At 39.9% G+C, this 21,998-nt stretch overlaps 1 protein-coding gene across 1 annotated transcript; it reads left to right on the forward strand.

Annotated features, from left to right (window-relative positions):
* Nucleotides 1-3: 3 nt before the first annotated feature.
* NSUN2 (NOP2/Sun RNA methyltransferase 2) lies at nt 4-20,369 on the forward strand. The gene is made up of 19 exons (XM_066992580.1): nt 4-136; nt 225-382; nt 471-575; nt 711-816; nt 1,468-1,539; nt 3,173-3,257; nt 4,238-4,430; nt 4,794-4,868; nt 6,941-7,071; nt 10,549-10,622; nt 13,036-13,166; nt 13,743-13,839; nt 14,840-15,015; nt 15,521-15,613; nt 16,057-16,192; nt 17,534-17,614; nt 17,843-17,981; nt 18,950-18,989; nt 19,645-20,369. Exons 1-19 carry the CDS (start codon nt 71-73, stop codon nt 20,048-20,050), a joined length of 2,364 nt encoding a protein of 787 aa, XP_066848681.1. The 5' UTR covers nt 4-70; the 3' UTR covers nt 20,051-20,369.
* The last annotated feature ends 1,629 nt before the right edge of the window (nt 20,370-21,998 follow it).

Consider the following 21,998-nt stretch of genomic DNA (forward strand, 5'->3'; position numbering starts at 1 on the left):
GCGCAGGCCGCGTGGCGGCGGTGCCGAATCCTCCCCCGCCATCACGGTGCTGGGCAGGCTCCTGGCCGCCATGGGCCGCAGGGCCCGTGACCGGCGGCGGCCGCAGCGGCAGGAGCGGGGCGGCGGGGACCAGGCGGTGAGAGACCGAACCGTGCCGTGCCGTGCCGTGCCGTGCCGAACCGGGCGGTGTGGCGGCTCGGCGTGACGGTGTGGGTGTGTTTCAGGGCTGGTCCGGCGGCTACCCCGAGATCGTGAAGGAGAACGAGCTGTTCGAGCGGTACTACCGGGAGCAGGCCGTCGTGCCCGCCGCCGAGTGGGACGCCTTCATGGCGGCGCTGCGCGAGCCGCTGCCCGCCACGCTGCGCATCACCGGCTACAAGAGGTGAGCGGGCGGCCGGGACGGGACGGGCCGGGCCGGGCCGGGCGGTGGGTACGGGGCCCGGCCCTCAGCCTCGCCTCTCGCCCCGCAGCCACGCCAGGGAGATCCGGCACTGCCTCAAGGACAGGTTCTTCGCCGAGCTGCGCGGCCTCCGCGTCGACGGGCAGGAGGTGGAGATGCCGCAGCCGCTGAGCTGGTGAGGCAGCCCCCTCCCACACACCCCTCCCCACCTATTCCTCCTCCGTCTCACCTCCTTCCCCCACTTATTCCCCTTTTTCCCCTCTTTAATCCCACCTTTTACCCTCTTCCATCTCCTTTTCCCCTCTCCCAGGTACCCAGAGGAGTTAGCCTGGCACACCAACCTGAGCAGAAAAATCCTACGCAAGTCGCCACAGCTGGAGAAGTTCCATCAGTTCCTGGTCAGCGAGACCGAGTGTGTAAGTCCCCGGTCAGGTCCTGGCGCTGCTCTCCAGCCCCACGTGGAGTTGTGTTTCAGCGTGGCGTGACAAGTCGAGGCAGTGCCTTTCCTCCCAGAAATCTCCTGACTCAGAAAAAATCTGGATTTTATATTCCATTGATTCATCCCGTAACTTCAGTACATCATTATATTGCTCCATATTACATTGATCATCCCATAACTGCAGCACATAACTACACTTACAAATATTTCTGCTAAACTCATTGCAATTTTTTGTTTGGGAACGTGAAAATGAATGCATCTGGAGTAATGCGAAAATGAGTGCCTCTGCATTAATTAGTTGCTGTTAAAAAACAGATGCTTGAGCAGGGTAAAAACCACATGTATGCATACCAAGACTTACCTCTAGTAGCGGATGTTTTACACTTTTACTTGTTTGAAGCCAGTTTTTCTTTTCTTTTGAACAGAAATCACACCTGTAGAATTAATAGAAACGGAGTAAATCTGAAATTCTTTGAAATTTCGGTTTGAGGAAGTACTGATTGTTATATGGTAACATAATTTAATTCTAAGTTTGAAGCTGTGTTTTTGACTACCTTGTTAAGTCTATTGTAAAATAAATGCTTTGTCTTGTCAAATGTTTTTTTTTTTAATTTTTTTTTTCTCTAAGGGAAATATCAGTCGTCAGGAGGCTGTTAGTATGATCCCACCTCTGCTGCTTAATGTTAATCCTCATCATAAGGTAACTAAAATACAACGCATGCTAGCCATTTTTCCTAGAGGGTGACGATTAAACTGGACCTACAGTGACAGCATCAATGCTAATGTTCTGTGTTGGCGTGTCTTATACTTTCTGTACGTAGGTCACAGCACTCAACTAGTGTTCAGTTCATAAACTGATCGTCAGAGGGACACATGCTTTTTCAGCTATAAGCAATACTAAGGAAAAAAGACTTAGTTTTAATGTAGTTGTGTGATCTTAATTTCAGTGTGTAAATGTAAAGAGTTGTATCCAAGTTAGGTATCCTGTTTTTTGTGTTACACCCCCCTTTTAAAGTAAAGTAACTAAATGTTTAAACTTCCTGTTATCTGTCACGCTGTGAACAGACATGCTTTTCCAGATCCCAATAGTCATGTTCTCTACCAGCTGATTTTCAGTCCTTCATACCTTTTGAAGAGGTTGCAAACTTCTGATCTGTGTATCTGTTAGGCAAAGTAATTTCAGTGAGCTGAAACCTGCTGTTGATGGTGGCTGAAAATTATAGGTTGCTAACTTAAATTTGAGGTGGCTAAGGAATGCATGAGACACTTTCTAGTGGCAGATCATAGGGATGGAGGTATCTGATAGCAGACTTCCTGTTCTAAACTTGGCCACGTTTGGATGCACTGTAGTTCAGGTCAGAATGAATATCAGTCAGGTGGCCTTACTCTTTTAACCTGTGTCAGGGAGCTAGTTAAAAGTGCCCTGTGATCTTAAGCAGCCGTGTTGTGCACTTCGTTATAAAAATTTTAAATCTCCCTTTCTCTTCACTGAAAGGATTGAGCAATAGAGGTTGTCCTAATGAGTCACAGGTGGATTTTGAGTTTCGTGTGGGGTAAATGTGTTTGACTTGATGTAAAACACAAATTGTCTGAATATTTTTGCACATGCTTTATTTGTATTGCTGATACTGGGGTAGCAGTGTACATTTTTTGCATTGCGTATTTAACTTAGGTGACTGTATTCCACTGAGTGCTTAGCAGAAATGCAAGTAAAATTTCACAAATTTCCTCATAAATCGGAGTAAGTTCTTTATCCTCTGTTGTGATTAGGCAACAAAGAGCTGCTGTAACAATGCCTTAGCTATTCTCATTTAGGAACTTCTGTGGTTCTTATTGCCGTATATTCAGAGCTGCTTGTAATGACCAGTGTTCCAGGTTATTTATCATGCTTAACCAGCATGTTCTGTGCATCGTGTCTTACAAAGCAATTCTTTAAGTTTCATTGGGGTCTGCTTTCCAATTTAGTCTTATTTTTACCGGGAGCTTAACATGAGGATCTATGCGAATTTGTCCCATTTTTATCCTGTTGCACCAAGAGTCTGGGAGATAGATTCTTTCGATTATGTTTTTTTTCCCACTGGTTTAGATGTTCCATACAAGCCAAAGTTCTTCTCATATTGTAGACCCTTAGAGATAAAACTGTTTTTCTTGATGCATTTAAAGAACAGAACAGTACTTTGTAGTTTCTTGCAGATCAGTGTTCTGAGTAATCATAATCATTTTGCATTTATATGCAAAAAATATGTATTTAACCAAGAATACATAGCATATTTTTCAAGTACGTAAAAGGTAGGGCTTGTTTGTTCTTTTTTTAAATCTCTTTGTCTTTTTAGATTCTAGATATGTGTGCTGCACCTGGATCTAAGACTGCACAGCTCATTGAAATGTTGCATGCAGACATGAACGATCCTTTTCCCAGTAAGTTTGGAAAAATTAGCAAAAAAATTTGTGACTTTAAATTTCCCCCTTTTTATGTAGTAGATTAATATCACAGCTGCATTTAGCTATGTACTGAATTCCATAGTTGGTTGAATTATATGAGATGGAAAGTACTCCTGCCTTTTTCTTGAAACATTGTGGGCTTCCTTGGTTTGAAGAAGAGAGATGGATTATTTATCTTCACAGTTGAGAGTGCAACAGATGCGATCACAGATTAATTTTTGTATGTAAATCAAGTTCATTTACTAGGTGGTGGTCTGCGCATCTTTATGTTCTACTGGTATCCTGCAAGCACTTGGCTTAAGGTGCTTCAGCCTTAAATTAAGATTATCATAATTATCTTTCTTTAAACTTCAGAATCCTAGAATGGTTTGTGTTGGCAGGGACCTTAAAGATCACCCAGTTCCAACCCCTCTGCCATGGGCAGGGACACCTCCCACCAGACCAGGTTGCCCAAAGCCCCATCCAGCCTGGCCTTGAGCACCTCCAGGGATGGGGCATCCACAGCTTCTCTGGGTAACCTGTTCCACTGCCTCACCACCCTCAAATCTTTACCTTTACTTAGATGCTCACAGAAAATACTGTCTCTGTAAATCGTGAATTTGGGGGTTGGGTTCTTCCTGTACATCAGCAGATTTTCAGGGTAACACAGAGATTGTCTTTGGTGGTGGTGGAGGTTTTATCTCCGAGGGTTTTGCTTTGACAACGAGACGGGCCCTTGGTTGTGCCTTGGAAACTCAGCTGCATGAAAACTAGAAATCTTGAGATTAATTTGTCACATTAGTTAAACCTTACCATTCTTAATTTATTTTCAGTTAGGGGTCCTCTGTTTATAAATGGTCCTCTAAATAAGAATCTATAGTAAAAGATCTGCACAAATTTGAAGATAAAGCAAGCCACTCTGTAAATTATTTAGCTGTTAAATAGTAACACTTCTTCCCACTGTTTTATGTTCACAGAGGGTTTTGTAATTGCTAACGATGTTGACAACAAGCGGTGCTATTTGCTGGTTCATCAAGCTAAAAGATTAAACAGTCCATGCATCATGGTGGTAAATCACGATGCCTCCAGTATTCCTAATCTACAAATAGATGTTGATGGAAAAAAAGAGGTCCTCTTCTATGACAGGATTTTATGTGACGTCCCCTGCAGGTATCTTGCATGCATACAAGTACTTCAATTTTTGTGTTACCAAGTTATGTTTTCTGTGTTGCTTACTGTGTTACCACTTTTGGTTACATCCAAAAGAGATGAATCTCTTAAATGTCATAAGGTAAGGGGATACCAAATCAAGGTGGCCTTTTATTATTCCAAGTGGTACTTAAGTTTGATTAGCTGAAGGGTTACAAATTTTCATTTCATGCTCAGAATATTAAAATACAAATACAGCATAGAAATAAACGATACAGCGTAACATGGGACAGGGACTGTTAATTTTTTTGCAATTGTAAATGACTTGGATATGGAATGAATTTTACCCACAAATAATACAAAGTTGTTTGACCTCTGTTACAGTGGAGATGGAACCATGAGGAAAAACATTGATGTATGGAAGAAGTGGACAACACAAAACAGTTTGCAGCTCCATGGGTAAAAATGCTTGTTATACAACTGTCTTTTCGTTTCTCCTCCTCCTTTTCCTACCATTTTAGCACTTGCATGCATTTGTATATTAATACATGACAAAACAGTGTTACTTTTCTCTCAGATCAAGAGCTCATATGATATTCTGAGAAAGTGTTAATATTTTAGGTGTGAGGTCAACTTCCAGTGAGATGTATAAATCAAAATTGCTTGTATTGCTATGAATATATGACACTACTATTCAGTGAATTAATTTTTACAGGGTAGGTAGTAAAATAGGGAACAGATAATTTGGATAAGATTCTTAGTGATTACGCAGGTGAAATACTGATGGAAAATAACTGATGTAATCACAGAAATTTGTAAAACTTAATAGTGGTGTTCTAATGTGTTCTAGAATATTGGAGCCCATACATAAATGGTTTCAGTTACCTGAGACTGACTTACGTTAATTTATGGTGAATGAGTATTTAGCGTAGTACAAGGTACTAGGTAAAAAAGCCATAATTTAAACATAGATGAAAAACTTAGAACACTTTATTTGCATTTGTTGCAAGCTGGCAATGCAGTCAGTTAGCGTGACTCACCTGACCTGTGATGACATATTACTGCTTGGTAACTCATTTGTAATTGTAGGGTTTATTTCAGTTGTAAATATGCAGCTATAGTATAAGCTGGTTATCCAGCTCAGTGATACTCTTCACTGAAGTCCAGTGTTAGCTAAGCTTTTTTGTCTGTGATAACAGTCATATTACACTTCATTTTAATTCTAGATTTCTGAGAAAAGTAGGGCTTGGGGGGTTATTTTCCTAGTTTTGCATACTTCATTATAAACTTGATGGGGCGCTAGATAGAACAAAATAGAGAATATTGTGTTAAAACTTGCCATGCAGTCCCATTGATGTTTGACCTAATTGCTGTTTTAACAGGTGTAATTGTGAGTGTGTGTGCAGCGTAGAGAGAGCTGACAGTTTACAACTGACTTTAATTTGTGTGTTGGTGTGGTGGTTTTACTCGGGTGGGTGGCCGAACGCCACCACCACCGCTCTCTCACTCCCCCTCCTCAAAGAGGAACAGGGAGAAAATACGATGAAAAGGGCTCAAGGATTGAGATAAGGACGAGGAGATCGCACAGTAATTATCGTGATGGGCAAAACAGACTCAGCATAGGGAGACAGTAAGATTTATTGCCTATTACTAACAAGCTGGAGAAGCGAGAAATAAAGGAAGGAAACCAAAAGCACCTTCCCACCCGTCCACCCTCTTCCACCTCTGCCCTCCGAGCGGCGCAGGGGAACGGGAATGGGGGCTGTGGTCAGTCTATAGCGCTTCTTCGCTGCTGCTCCTCCTCGGTCACTCTCGTCCCCTGTGCTGTGGGGTCCCTCCCACGGGATGCAGTCCTTGCTGAACTGATCCGGCGTGGGCTGCCCACAGGCAGCAGCTCTTCAAGAACTGCTCCAGATATGGGTCCTTACCACGGGGTCCATCCCTCAGGAGCAAACTGCTCCAACCTGGATCCCCCATGGGCAGCAGCTCCTGCCAGGTCACCTGCTCCTGCGTGGTCTCCTCTCCAGGGGCTACAGGTCCGGCCTGGAATCTGCTCCAGCAGGGGTCTTCCACAGGCCGCAGGGGACTTCTGCTCCGGCGCCTGGAGCACCTCTCCCCCTCCTTCTTCACTGACCTTGGCGCCTGCAAGGCTGTTCCTCACTCCTCTCACTCTCCCAGCTGCTGTGTGGCGCAGCGTTTTTTTTTTTCCCGTCTTAAATATGCTCTCACAGAGGCGCAAACAACATCACTTATTGGCTCAGCTCTGGTCAGCAGTGGGGCCCTTACCAAACATGGGGCAGCTTCTAGGTTCTTCTCACAGAAGCCACCCCTATGGCCCCCTGCTACCAAAACCTTGCCAGGTAAACCCACTACAGTTGGTGACAACCGTTGAACTCAGAATGTGCTGAGTTAGCCCATGGAGAGCTATTTGTCTGAGGTATAGGTAGCATAGCTTCCCCTGGAAAAAATAATGGTGGGAAATGTTTCTGTTTCCTGAATGATGCCTGATTAGACCAAGAATGTTCTTTTAGATTGCAGTTAAGAATTGCGACCCGTGGTGTTGAACAGCTGGCAGAAGGTGGGAGAATGGTATACTCTACATGTTCACTGAATCCTATCGAAAATGAAGCTGTAATCGCAGCTCTGCTGGAAAGGAGTCAAGGTGAGAATGCAATCTTGGACAGTAGGGGAAATGTTATTTTTTCGGTCCTCCCCTCCCCCTGTCCCGACCACCCTCTGGGTGCAGAACCTTTCCCTAACCCCCAGCCTGACCCTCCCCCGTCCCAGCTCCATGCCGTTCCCTCGGGTCCTGTCGCTGTCCCAAGAGAGCAGAGCTCAGCGCCTGCCCCTCCGCTGCCCTCGTGAGGGAGCTTCAGGCCGCCATGAGGCCTCCCATCGGCTTGCTCTGCTCTGGGGCTGAAGAAACCAAGGGACCTCAGCCTCTCCTCATGTGTCTTGCCTTTCAGACCCTTCACCATCTTTGTAGCCCTCCTTTAAACACTTTCTAATAGTTTTATGTCCTTCTCATGTCGTGGCACCCCAAACTGCACACGGTGCTTGAGGTGAGGCGGCAGCAGTGCAGAGCTGAGCGGGACAATCACTTCCCTCAACTGGCTAACGATGCCGTTCCTGATGGTCCCCAGGGTACAGTTAGTGCTTTTGGCTGCCAGGGCGCACTGTTGACTCATATTCAACTTGCTATTGACTAAAACCCCCAGATCCCTTTATGTGGGGCTGCTCTCCAGCCTCCCATCCCCCAGTCTACGTATAGCCAGGGTTGCCCCTTCCCTGGTGCAGAATCTGGCGCTTTCTCTTGTTAAACTTCATGTAGTTGGTGATTGCCCAGCTCTCTAATTTGTCAAGATCTCTCTGCAAGGCAAAGAGATTTCTGCCCTTGAGGGAGTCAGCAGCTCCACAAACTCAATATTCCTTCAAGTCCTGCATCCAAGTAATTTATGAAAACATGAAGGAAAACTAAAATGGAGCCCCAGGGAACCCCACTGGCTGCCAGCCTGTAACACTTTGAGTCCAACCCGTAAGTCAATTGTTCACCTATCATATTATGTATTTATCTAGCTGTGTGCTGGACATTTTGTCCATAAGGATACTTCGAGAAACAGTATCAAAAGCTTTACTGAAACTAAAAAAGATTGCATCAGCTGGTTTCCCTTGGTCAACTAGATGGGTGACTTTGTCATAAAAGAAATTAAGTTCATTAAGCAGGACCTTCCCATCTTGAACACACAGTGGCTCCAACCAATGACCGTGTTGTCCTTCAGGTGTTTTTCAATACCACACAGAACAATTTTCTCTATAATTTTACCAGGCACTGAAGTGAGACTGACAGGCCTGTAATTACCAGGGTCGTCTTCTTGCCCTTCTTGACAACTGGGACAGCATTTGCCAGCTTTCATTTGACCGGGACCTCTCCAGATTCCCAGAACCACTGAAAAATAATTGAGAGAGGTCTGGCATTGACATCAGCCAGAGTACCCTGGGATGAATCCCATCAGGCCCCATGGAGTTAGCTGCATCCAGCTGGAGCAGCACATCCCACGCAAGTTAGGGGTTGGCTGGAAGTTTATCCGTCCGTTAAGAATGGTCCCTAGTTCTGTTAATGATACACAAAAGAGTACAGTAGAGTCAATAAAAGTCAGTCTGTGTTACCCATCTTCTGACTGATTCCACTGGTTGGGCTCCATGACTGATGTTCACATTCCCTGTGGAAAACACAGCGTGGGATCTTACTGATGTATGCCATAGGAGTAAAAATCTGACTGTCCTTAAGCGGTTTGAGGAATGTTTCTGTGCGCCAGTAGGTGTGAGTCACTGATACCATCAGCGTCCTTTGACTCACGTTTTAACATGCTTGTAACTTTGTTTGGGCTTGTGTTTTTGTACGTTTTTGGCTTGCGTGTGAAGGCTTGCATATGCTGCTGTTAGCTCTCAATCACCTGAAGTAACAAGAGGTGAAAAAATTGATCTGGGAAGGTGCACTGCATTAATTTGTGTTGTTAGGGTTCAGTAGCCAAAATTTCTGAACTTTAGCTGAGGGACATTTTCTTCTGAGTCAGTAACTTGAAGTTTGGAGACATCTAACTGGATTTTGCAGGATTTTTTCCACAGAGTTTATTAATTTGAGCCAAGTACAGTACAGAAGCAGCTATATTATTCCTTGGAGCTGTGCTAGCTCTGGAAATAGAATTGAATTGACTGTTCTGTGTAATGTTTTCTTTGTGCTAATCACTATTCTGGCCCCAAATTAAGTATGGAATCTCATTGTCTCTGAAACAGCAGTTTAGCTAAAATGCCTGCAGATAATTTGGAATTGACTATTTAATTTTCACTCAAAAGACATTTTTATTTAAAGGTGGTTTGTTTGGCAGACTGAGTGAAAGAACAACATAGGTCTGTTTCCAGTAAGTTGTTACATACGTGTTTTTTTGAGGGCTGTGTTAGGCCAGAGATAAAAGTTGAATGATGACAAGATTGGAAAGTATTAAGGACTGTTTGGGCTAGGATCACAAACCAGAATGGAGATTGACAGAGGCCAGCAATTGCACTATTTGGTGCAAATTTAGTACTTGGAAGTAAGCATCTTGACTGCAGTATTGAGCCATGGCTTATGGACGGCTCGCTTGGGTATCCCAGTGAGCAAATGCTATCCTCACAGGGCTTTGAGTATAGATGTGGATAAAGAAGGACAAAGTAGTAGTGCAGTGGTCTGTGAGGGGCAGTGCACCTTGAGGAATTGCTTGGGTCAGTCCTTTGTACCTAGCACTTTGTAATACTGCTTCTTGTGGAGCACATCAGTGTTTCCTTTCCCCTCAGGGCAGGAGGAGTAAGGAAACAGCAATTTTGTACCACGTTTCTCCGCTGGGAGTTATAGTATTTCTGATGCCTGGTCTAATGTCTGATTGGTCTGATGTAGTCTTGAGGGCATCAGCTGAAGTCATGCTGGAAGTAGTCAAGAATATTCAAAGGAGAGACACAAATGACATTTTGAATCTTATTCAACTTGACATTTTAGAATATGTATACCTGTATCACTTTTTTCATTTATTTAAAAGACTTACTTCAACTGTCACATACAGCTAGCCACTGTAAGAGTAAATGTTTAGTCATGTAGAAGAGGTTGATAAATTGTGCAAAACATGAGAAAAGTCTGCCTTATTTCTAAATAACTATTCAGAATCACAAAAAAGAAATTATGAGGTTACTCTTCATCCCAGAAGAGTACTTCTTTGAAAAATACTTAAGCAGTTTTGCGAATCCAAATGCTAAGTAAATGAAAATAGAAGCTGTTCTATGACTGCACTGCCTGGAACACTGATGTTTAATTATATAGGTCGTGGTGAACTACTCTATGTAGCAGTTGGGAAAAGTGTCTAACCAACCATTGTTTTTTGGTTGATTTATAGGTTGCAAACATCTGTAGTTAGTATGAGCAGCAATTAGCATCTTTCTTGTTAATTTGCACTGTAGTAATTGTATTGTACTTTGTTCCTTGAAAGTCTTAAAAAGCAATGGCGTTAAAGTGGTCTTAAAACTTTAAGGAAAGCTATTTTTATAAAAGTTAATTAGGAGAACAGCTCTCAAATTGTGTTTTCAAGAATTTTTTGTATCTGTGACATTTCAGGTGCCTTAGAACTTGCTGATGTCTCTTCTGAGTTGCCAGGTCTGAAGAGGATGCCAGGAATTACAAAATGGAAGGTACTTTAACATGGTATTTCTGTGATGTTCTTGGTCTGTAGTCGTGTGTTAAATTGTGGAAATTTCAAAACATTAGATTGAGCTGAAATAATGTTAGCAACTTGCTGTTTAGAGTTTTAGACTACGTAGTATTGTAGAGAAGAGAGGTAGGATCTTTCTAATGGTAAGTTCTTGTCTCCTCATCTGCTCTTCTCTTTTTCTTTTGGTTTTCTTGGCTCTATCGCCTCTGCTTTCTTAATGATTTCCTTTCCTACGGTGTGCAGCTGATGGCCTGTAGATGGCAACATAATTTCAGGCACATCTTAATTTAGCCCTCTTCCTCCCTCTTTACAGTCTGTAGCTGTTAGATATTAGAGTTGTTTAGCTGGTCCATTTGAATCATTTGGAAGTAAGCGCTGTTAAATCCACTATGGAAATAAACTATAAAAAGTGCAGTGATGTGTGTAATCCTAGCGTACTAGTAGAAGTTCAGTGTTTTGTTCCAGGCCTTATCTGATTTCAGTTCTGGAAACAGACTAGTAGGGAGGGAAGAGAGGGGGAAAAAAAAAAACCACAAAGCTTCTTCAACTTAGTAAGTTAAGCATATAATCAGGAGAAGTAAGCGGCCATCCTGGTAGTAGGGAAGGGAGCTCTGATTAAATTTTACTTATAGGTACGTGCCTTGCAGGTTTGTGCCAGAGTGTAGGCTAATGAACAAGATACATAGAATAAAGGTTTGCTTATATTCTGCTATTAGAAATCCAGCCGAAAAGCTGGCTGACTTCTTGGTTGTTATAGTTCCATAAGTTTCAATTCTATTCTTGTAGCTGAAAGGTAAATGTGAAATTCATAACTGGCTCTATAATCATTGTTTTATTTTGTTTGTGCTGTGTAAGGCTACAAAATATATACATAAAGATGCAAAGATTATATTGGGTTCCCAGGAGCATTTATTTCTGTGATTGCAATTGAAATACAAATCTCCCTAATGGGTATCTTAAAAAAAACTAGGCTAATAAAATTTGGAAGTTTGCAAGACATTCTTCAGCCTTTATTTGCTGCTGCTACATCCTTTTCAAGCCTTGCTGGCTAGCTTGTCACTGAATGTATTAGCTTGCTTTGGTACTGTTTTTGCTCCGTATAGTCTTTTGTTTCCTGGTGAAACATCTGTTCAATGGGAGTTCTGTGACTTAGTGATTACATTAAATATTCCTGAGCATGAGTTCACTGTAGATCTCTGGAAACAGCAAAAGGAGAAGGTTTTGTTCACGTGATGTTTAGATGCTTGGAAATAGCATTCAGTACTCTGTCCTTAAGCCAGATGATGAGCGAACTCTAATGACTTATTTCATAATCTTGAAGGAAAGAACCTTTTTAACTTTGGGTAATGGTAATCTGCTTCTGCATCGCTTTTAGTCTTTGTTCTGCCTTAACAAGAAGCTAGCAAAACGTGTGATAGAGAGGAGTTCAGTACGTTCTTTTTGACGGTTTGTCATTCCAGCAGTTACACTGGGAGGTTTGACTGGCAAACCGAAACTGAACAGAGCAGGGCTGTTGGGCAATTATTCTAGTATCCACTATAATTCCAGACTTGTTTACACATCCAGTTGTTTATCTGTCTCGTGGTTTTTCTCCGCAGCTGAACTCATGACTTGCAAAGGAAAACAGTTCAGAATCACAGTCTATCTTGTCTCCATCTAGCAATATGGCATGCAGCATATTTGGACTTGAAATACCTGCAAAAGAGTAGTATTTTAGGTGTAATTAGTTCAGTGTCTGAACTTTTGCTTATATCCTAAGAGTCTTTAAAAGCTTTGAGCCTTCGATGGAATGAGATGATGTTATACACATGGTGGTTAAGTAGCTTTCCTTAAAAAAATCACTATCTATGACCGTTGTATTTGTCATGGGGTTCTGTTATTACATCTTTCCTAAAAAATAAAATGGGGATTCCTCATTTCTTGTCTTTCCTGGAATGCAAAGAAGAATGATTAGCATTCTTCTTTGTATACTGCTTGGAAGATGCCTGTAGCAGGATGTCTCACAGCCAGTCTCATGGAGAAAAAGAAGTAACATACTCTATATGATGGCTTACTAATCTTATATATTCCACTTTTGTCCTTCCTTGTTTGAATTTTGGTGTTCTGTATGTTCTGGAAGTTTAACAGAGATAATGCAGTTGATTCTGCAGCAGGGTTTACTTGACTGCGTGCTTTTTTGAAGCATGCAGAGTAGAGCAAGGAGGCATGGCTGGCAAGAATCTCCTGCTCTTAAGTGCACGAGTACAGTGCACTTTAAAGAAATAATGTGCTTTAAAGAACTTAATTTATTATAACAGAAAATAACTTTTAGGCATCTGAATCTTGGTTTGAAAGTATTTTAATTAAAAATGGCGACCAATATTCTTCATGTTATTTATATTTCCTCTTTGAAGGTCATGCTGAAAGATGGACAATGGTTTGAAGAGTGGAAAGATGTGCCTTTAAATAGACAAACACAAATACGTCCCACTATGTTTCCAGTAAAGGATGAAGAGAAGCTAAAGGCAATGAATCTAGAGCGTTGGTAAGAGTTTTTTCCTGAGTAGATTTTACAAGGTTTTGTTGGCTACCTTCTATAGTGATGGGCAAATTATAAGTAGGAGTTCAGATTAGGAATGTGTTGCAGTATGTCTACGCTATGCTTGTACAGGTCTGAATATAGTTCGGTTGCTTCATAGGTAATGTCAATACATAATATTTAGATTTCAGTGAACGTTGCTTACAAGGAATAGGTATTAATACAACAGGTCAGTTTCTTTGCAACCAATAAAGATACACGGGCAAAATTATTGGAAAAGTATACTAAGCATTATCAGTTCAACACCGTGACTTATTTTCTATGAAGGACTTTTCATAGCTATTCTAAAAATAGTGTTTAGAAATGAGTCATTAAAGCTCAGATATGAATGGTGAAATGAATGCGTTGCACTGATGCAAGTAATTTTGTCAGAACGCTCTATTTTAGATCCTATTCCTACCTTGAATTAAATCTGCGCAATCCTGATAGGGATACTTTACTCTGAAAGTAAATGTGACGCTTCTAGTACTTTGCAAGAGTCTGAATGCTGATGATGAATCTGTTGCAATTTTTTTTCTCTAGTCTTAGGATCTTGCCGCATCACCAGAACACGGGAGGCTTTTTTGTGGCTGTTTTAATAAAAAAATCTCCAATGCCATGGAACAAACGCCAGCCTAAGGTAACTTCTTTTAAAAGAGCAAAATGCTACCTTTCAATAACATTTCTGGAATTTACAGTCTCCTTTTAATATAGGAGGAAAAGGGGATTCTGAAATCATTGTGAAATGGCAAGATAAAAGTTGAACAGAAAATTAAGACTGTGAAAGAACTACAAAAGCAGATTGGACAGGGTAGCTAGAGCTGTCACTGCCTTCAGCTGTGTGATCTGTTTGCTGAAGTTTTTTTCTACTGTGTTGTAAGCTAATTCTGATTTCACTTTATCTTACTATGTGATGGGTTGCTCAGAAGTGATTTGCTAGCAGATCGAGTCCAGCAGATCATCAACAGGGGGAATGGATGTAAAACTGTAAGGAGCAGCAGCAGCTTCAGCCATCTGACTTTGATCCATTGTTGTCAGTTGTGTGGTTTTTAATTATTAGCATATGAAGTTGATATGACTCGTCTGATCTCTGAGACTGCTCGTATCTTTGAGAGAAACTTCTTGTGTGATTCCCTTTTAGCTGTTTCAATTTATTTGATATGCTTCATTAGAAGCCCTTATGAGTAAAACTTCAGTGGCACTAAGGAGAAAGCTTTTGTTCAGAAGTAAGCGTCATCCAAATAGTTTATACTGTTCTAAGTTTAATGCTGTAGCACTCAAGTGCAGTTTAATGCTGCACGTCTTGTGCAGCAGGCTTTGTGTGTCATTTTGAGTGCTGGGAGGAAAGCAGCAGGTCCTGGCTTTAAGTGATCATCTCTGTGAATGCTTGAACGTGATTTTATAAATGGTACAAGAATACCTTTCTTGTAAACTTGATAAGACATTGTCTAGAGCCATGCTTAGCGGTAAATGCAACCTGTGGGCCTCAGTACTTAGATTAACTAACTAAATGGATCTGTTGAAGCACTTCCATACAAATTGATAAGAACTAAGCATGTGCAAAGAGAGGACATATGGGTACCTTTTGTTACCAATTAAGTACTGCTTTGGCTTTGTTGAAAATACTTTGTTTGAAATAGGTTCATCAGAAATTACCGCAGAGAACAGGAGATGCTGAAGTAACAACAACGAATGCAGATGATGGTTCTGAAGATACTGCTGAGGAACCAACACTTGCTGAAAATGAAGAGTCTAAGAAAATGCAGGAATCTCAGAATTCAGACACTGAGCAAAGCAAAAAAGGAGGAGTATGTGGGTAAGAGACTAAGTATTTGTCTTGTGGCAGCCTCATTATTGCTGAGTATTGTTTAGTTTTTCTGTTATTGGACACTTTTAGAAATGGGTCAATAAGAATTACTGAATTTGCTCAGTTGTCTACATTACTGAGTCTGTCTTGTATTTAAGCAAATTAGAAAATGACCACCTTTCCTATTGGCATTTGCAAAGTCTGTTAGCTCTTTATTCTCTGTCAAGGAAAAGAAGTTAACCTTTGGAAGATCTTTAACTGCCTCCAGAATTTTTCCCTCACAAATCTCTGCGTGCTTCTTTATGTGGTTTCTGCTCTCAAGCACTACTTTCACTTCCTCATTTTAAGAGGTTAAATTATAGGTAGTATTGTCTTACTGAAGTACAGGAAAATGTCAGTATCGAGTTTGGCATGCTACCGTTATCATAAGGCAAGTGTTTACTAAATGAACTGGATATACTGATTCTAAACTGATTACTTTTTGCTAAAATTGACAATGGTATTTGCTGTTTAGACCACCGCCATCTAAAAAAATGAAGATGTTTGGTTTTAAAGAAGATCCTTTTGTGTTTCTCCCTGAAGATGATCCGTTGTTCGAACCTATCCAGTAAGAAAAAATGTTTCTGTTTTTGCAGTAGGATTACGAATAGTCTAGGAATATTAATAATTTAGTTAATCACACAAGATGGGTCTACTTGATCATACATAAGCTTTTTCCCTAACTTTTTACAAGATGCCCTTCTCCTCCACGTTTGAGCTCTTAAAATGAAAGTCTAAAATATCTGGATTTGGCAGGCCATGGAGGATAGTTTGCACTGGAAATTTTCAAATGCATCTTAGTATTTATGACCGAGAATCTTTTCTCATGTTTAGAAATGTTAGGTTTTTTGTACTTAGAAATCTCAGAAATGTTAGTTTTTGTGTACTGAAGCCAGTGTCAAGTGACTGAAGGTGTTTGTAGAGGTAGCTTGAGCAAATATGCTAATCTGTACATTTTGAGTATGTGATTTCATTGTTCATGTAACCAAAACAACTATTATATGGCCACAGGAAGTTTTATGCATTGGACCCTTCATTTCCCAAGATGAATTTACTAACTCGAACTCAGGAAGGAAAGAAGAGACAGCTGTACATGGTTTCTAAGGAGCTAAGGAACGTGCTGTTGAACAACAGTGAGAAGATGAAGGTATGGTTCATCTTCACAACAGAGATTATAAGCATCAGTGGATGCCTCCTTTAACTTTTTTTTTTCAGAGTTTACCATTCATATGCACAAGTAGCCCTCTAATAGGCCTCTTCTTAGTCTGAGTGAACGTTTTCCTCTGTTTCCATCCTCTGTTAAAGAGGTGAAGTACTACCTCAGAGAGGTAAATATCAGTCTCCAAGATTAAAATCACTATTATGCTTGGCAGGTGGAAGGGAACTTAAAAATAGAGGAAGGGACTATGTAACTGCTACGCTGTGTGTGTACATGAATTCTTCTATGATCTTCAAGTACTTTCACAAGTAATCACAAGTTTACGTTGATGCTGTTGTAGATATGAGCCCCTTACAGGAGGTATTAAGACCTTGAAAGCCTACCAAAAACAACAGATAACTTCAGTTGAACTACTAGCTGTGTGCATTATATGGGGGCATTGTTTAAAGTAATTTCAACAACTGAATGTTTTGTAAAATGGTTAAGCCAAATAATTTTGACATACAAAATATTTTTTGTGAATTACAGGCCGAGGAGGAAAAATATTTATTTATTTTATTTAATAAGACTCCCATGCTAAATGGATTCGTCAGGCCATGGAGGATAGTTTGCATTGGAAATTTTCAAATGCATCTTAGTGTTTATGACTCCCATGCTAAATGGAAGTCATACTAAATAAATAAATAGTCCAAATGCTAAAGATTTGCCGTAAAAGTCATTGGATAAACAGGTCTGACTTCAAAGCTAGATCAGATGTGGTTTAGGGTCTTGTTCAGTTGAAAACTGAAAATTTCTGAGCATGTCCAGTACACATTACAGGTCTTCAAGATAGATAAATACTTATTTTATCCCACATGCAGGGAATGGCTGCAAAACTGACAATTTCAAGAAACTAGAGCGTTTCACTAGACAGTAAGACTTTGGGTACCACAAAGGATATGTGTCCTAATATTAAGCATCTCTGTTTTTAAAATCCTGTCCTTGATTACTTTCCCAGAATCATACAGAAATTTCTCACAAAGATTAAAATTAGACCTTGATAGTTGGGTGCCCTCATTTTAAGACTACCTGTTTTTCGCGTTGTTCAGTTTTCAACATGGAAAGGAGTAAAAGTTGTCTGACCTGAGAGAGAACTATATTTTGATATTGGAAATTCCTTTCTTCCTTGAATGAATCTTCACATGAATTTAAATAAGTGCCTAGTGCAAATGAGCAGATGTGTCAGAGTTAGCCTTTTTTCCTAGTTTTTGTCGAGCAGTTGAAGAAAAGCAAAGTGGTAATTTTGAATTTGTACTCTTTAATGATGCTTATTTGCTTTGCCATTTGCAGGTTATTAACACAGGGATAAAAGTCTGGTCTCGCAACAGTGATGGTGAGCAGTTTGGATGTGCCTTCAGATTAGCACAAGAGGTAATTGTATAGTATTGTGTTTTCAGAGAAGATAACCTTGGTGTCCTCTTGAGCTTAGAGCACAGTTGGCACTAAATTTGTCAGATTAAGGGCAATTTGCATTTTTAGGATGTTTTAACATTTGAAAATTGTCTTCTGGTGTCGGCTAAAGCACGTACTGTTTTTAACATTTCTCCTTCAGAAAGCAGAGGCTGCATTTCAAAATAATTATATTTATCTATTATACAGGGAATATATACTCTATACCCATTCATTCATGCAAGGATTATAAATGTCTGCATAGAAGATGTTAAAATTCTGCTAACCCAGGAAAATCCATTCTTAAGTAAATTTAGCAGTGAAACACAGAAGAAAGTCAAAGACATGGGTAAGTCTTCTAGTTTGTGATATGACAAAACGATCATTATATGATGTTTAAAATGGAAAACTGGAAAAAAAATCCTGTCACGTAAACTGTATTTGCTTAAAAAAATGACTAAAGTTATCTTAAACCTGTTAATTAGGTAGTTAAGCATTACTGAAGCCCTGTGTACTACTAGGGTTTGTAGTCCTTTCTGGTCACAGAAAGGTTTAAAGTACCTGAAGAAAGATTTTTAGGTCCACTATTGATCTTTGCTCCTCCTAGTGTGCCAGTTGAAAGTCCTTGTCATCTGGAATTGTTTCTCATGATTCTGTGTATCAAATTTAGGTACTCAGATTTTATTGTCTTAAATATGGGGAGCAAGATGTACTCAGGCTGATTTTTTATTTTTTTTTCCTCCGTGCTGGATGCTTGAAGAAATTAAGACTTTTTTTCTGTTTATTTATATCATTTTATTTCCAAGTCATCGCTGGTTCTTCTACTTTGATATGTGATGAGACAAAATGGGAAAAACTTCAGAAATAAAGTTTGGGATGGCATACTCTTATCATAGAATCACTAAACTTAGAAAAGTCTTCCAAGATAGCTGGTCCAACCGTCCCCCTACCACCAATATCAGCCAATAAACCATGTCCCTTTTACTTAAGTAAAAGTTCCTTGCTGGATTTTCTGAGTGAATTAATCCACTATGTGGTTTTCTAGCTTAATTTGTTTGCTTTAGGGGCCTTTTTAGGCAATTGCTGATGTAACCGTAAATATTTTTGGTCTGCCAAAATAAATAAATAAATAAGCACTGCTTTGTCTATAATTTATGCTATTGATGTAGGTAACTGCTAATCAGCTGTCAAAGTCATGCTGTGAGGCTGTCTAAAAATGTTGTGTTTTTTCAGTATTTTTCTAATTACAATCATTCAACATTAACATTGCACCAAGTGACACATCTGTTGTTTTTCTCCCCCCTCCCCGTGCCCTAGCGATGGGAAGTATAGTTTTGAAGTATGACCCAGACCCCGAGTAAGTAGATATGTTGGTTTCCATTTACTTGCTTTTAAAATTTGGACAAGAATTTGTTTTCACTCTGAAATAAACAAAAGTGGAGATGCATTGATATCAACAATAAAGCTAGACAGAATGCCGTGAACTAGAAGGTAAAGAAGCTATCTTGGCGTTGTGCTTTCAAAAACAATTGTGGACTCTAGCTCTATAAAGGAGAGCCACTAGTTCTGCCAGAGATGCACAGTATCATTGCATGTGATGTTTTTGTTTCCCTGTTAAGGAATAGGAAAAAAATAAACATTTCCGTTGTTCATTTTTGTTGCCTAAGCAGTTTCAGAAGCTTTTGAGGTATCTTTTTAAATGTAAGCTTGTATCTCACTGTTGCTTAAATTAGTTTTAGAAGCCATCAGAGCCAGAAAATCATTTTACATGTTGCAGACATTAATAGCCTCGAGCTTCTCTCTTTTTTTTTTTTTTCCTTCCTTGCTGGTAGACAAGCAGCTACATGTTTAGATACTGAAGTTACGAACAAAGTACTTGCATCTCCTACAAATAGTTATAAATTGCATTTACTGTTAAAGATTGTGTGTTTATTTATCAGGATATGCCTATAAAATTAAGTTTTCAAGATTCACCTTTTCCTAGTTGATCAAATATAACTGCTTGTTTGTAGAAAACCTGATGAGCTTCAGTGTCCTATAGTGCTGTGCGGTTGGCAAGGAAAGACATCGCTCCGTGCCTTTGTGCCCAAGAATGAGAGACTTCATTACCTGAGGATGATGGGAGTTGAAGTGTTTAAAGCGAAGAGGAAAGAGGAGGAATCAGAAGGTAAAACAGAGGAAGAAGGTCAATACAGAGCAGCGCAAACGGAGGAAGGAATGGATGTGGAAGATAAAGAACATGATTTAGTCACAAAAATGGAAGCAGAAATAGGTGAAGAATCTTCTCACAGTCCTGTGGAAAGCAGTGCTATGGAAGTAGAAAATAAAATTGAGGATTTGGGTCAATTTAGTAAAAATAACAACAATCATGTAAGCCAGGAAAGTAAAGACAGTGATACAAATGATGTGAAAGATTAAATTTATTTCTCTGTTACTTGGCTGCTTCCATGAGAACTCACATTCAGTCTTTTGCTTTTAATATAGAAGAATATTTTAAAGTTTCAGTTGGGATGTGATGTTTCCTTTTTTAAAGTTTAACCTATTTTATTTTTTAAATCAAAACTATAATGAGATTTCTCCTCAAGCATGTTTTATTTGTACCATTTTTAAGCTCAGTTTCACTGGTGGGTTGAGTGTCTGTTGCTGGCAATGGACCATGCACCAATAAAATCTAAAGCCTGTCTTTGAAATGGAATAATGGTATGTAGAAATAAACTGTCTGTGGAACTGTTCTGCATTTTATGAAGACTTCCTTCAGAATAAAACAAGCAAACAACAACCAAAAAAAAACAAAACAAAAAAAACCCACGGTGTTTCATTCAAAGCATAAAAATTCTAGAAATAACATTTTTTTCTTTAAGAGTGTTTACCCCACCAACCACCCACCCTGAGTACTATTTACATGCCTTTTTTTTTTTTTAACTGGATCAGGGAATCATCGCGGGTATGCATACAACTACACAAACATATAGGATACCTAACTGAAAACCCACTTTATTTATTCAAAATAAAATAATGCGCAGCATCCTGGCAAAAAAAATGCAGAATGCATTTTGTGAGGGAGTGGTGTCTAGTATTTTTCTTCAGAGTGGCAAGTTCTTTGTGAGGGAGATAGTGTCCTTAACCAGATCTTCAGGTGCGCTGAACGTGCTTCAGACTCATGTCTTGAAATTGTGCCTGAAAGAGTCTGTGACTGTGCCTCACGACTACAGTAGTCCTCTGTTTCTCAGGCATTTCATCAAGTGGGAGTTGTCTCTAATTTCTGCAAGATACTTGTTTATAGCTAAAATAATACTTTTTTTAAAAAAAAAAGTGGTATGTTTATTGTCATAGAGTAAATGTTTAAAAGAGGTTATTTGTGGCCAAAAGGGTGATTTACATAAGCTGACTAAAAAAATTACTTGGCTGTCCTCAAAGTTTGTCATTTACATTCCACCCTTTGTGGCTTAGTTTCTTTCTACTTTTATCAAGTTGACCTGAAAGGAAAGTGACTGGTGGTACAAGTTATTGTCCTCCAGTAGAACCACGTGATGCAAATATTTGTGCTGCTTGTCAAACTAAATTTACAGTGTTTGCTTTTCCCGATGAAGTCCTAATGTGGCTTGGATCCATTTGCTGTACCTTGCTACAACAGACTTTCTGATGCCTGCCCTTGAACTACTTCATCACAGGGTGTATTCTTGAGGGAGAGGTGTAAAACTGAAATGGTGACATGTCCTCTGGTAAGATGCTAAGTTTCATGCAGTGGAAAAGCATTGACAGGACTCATTTTCCTCTTGAGAGTTCACAAAATAGGTTAATAAAAACGTTCTTACCCTCGTATTTTGCTTGTTAGAGCTAAATGCTCTATTGTACGTATCCACAACCAAGGTTTGAATTCATTCCTTGAACTGAGAGCTGCAGTTGGATGGGTGGCTTTTTTGACAGGACCTGCATAGCAGAATTTTCTTCTGAAAGAAAGTATGTATAAAGTATAATTTTTAGTTCTAACGATATATAAGAAAATAAATCCTGCTGATACAGCAGCATCCAACTTAAAGCGTGAAATTAGCGTTGGTTTTCATATGTTTGCATTTATTTTTACATATTGGGTATTTGAAATGGAGGAAGAGTTGGAAGATCACCGTCATACAGTCTGCAGTACTCAGCCCTAAGGACTAATTATAACACATCCATTATTTCTATGGTCTAATGATGTCCACAGATTATCAGAAGGTCAAAAATTATGTAAAAAAATCAGAACTGCATCTGTTGGTGCCTTTGAGCAGTAAATTAAGTTTTGTTTCAATCTGTCTCTGCAAAGGTTTCCATTCTACGGCAGGTTCAGTTGATGAGAATACTTGTTGATACAGCTGATTGCAACAAT

The sequence above is a fragment of the Anser cygnoides genome, chromosome 2 (assembly GCF_040182565.1).
Source record: "Anser cygnoides isolate HZ-2024a breed goose chromosome 2, Taihu_goose_T2T_genome, whole genome shotgun sequence".
NCBI lineage: Eukaryota > Metazoa > Chordata > Aves > Anseriformes > Anatidae > Anser > Anser cygnoides.

What these genes read in the sequence shown, in the direction of transcription:
- NSUN2 (XM_066992580.1), top strand. Translation starts at nt 71, where the DNA reads ATGGGCCGCAGGGCCCGTGACCGGCGGCGGCCGCAGCGGCAGGAGCGG. An exon ending in TCTGCTGGAAAGGAGTCAAG is followed by an intron (nt 7,072 to 10,548) that starts GTGAGAATGCAA and finishes GTGACATTTCAG; the next exon opens with GTGCCTTAGAACTTGCTGAT. An exon ending in AAAAAAGGAGGAGTATGTGG is followed by an intron (nt 15,016 to 15,520) that starts GTAAGAGACTAA and finishes TTTGCTGTTTAG; the next exon opens with ACCACCGCCATCTAAAAAAA.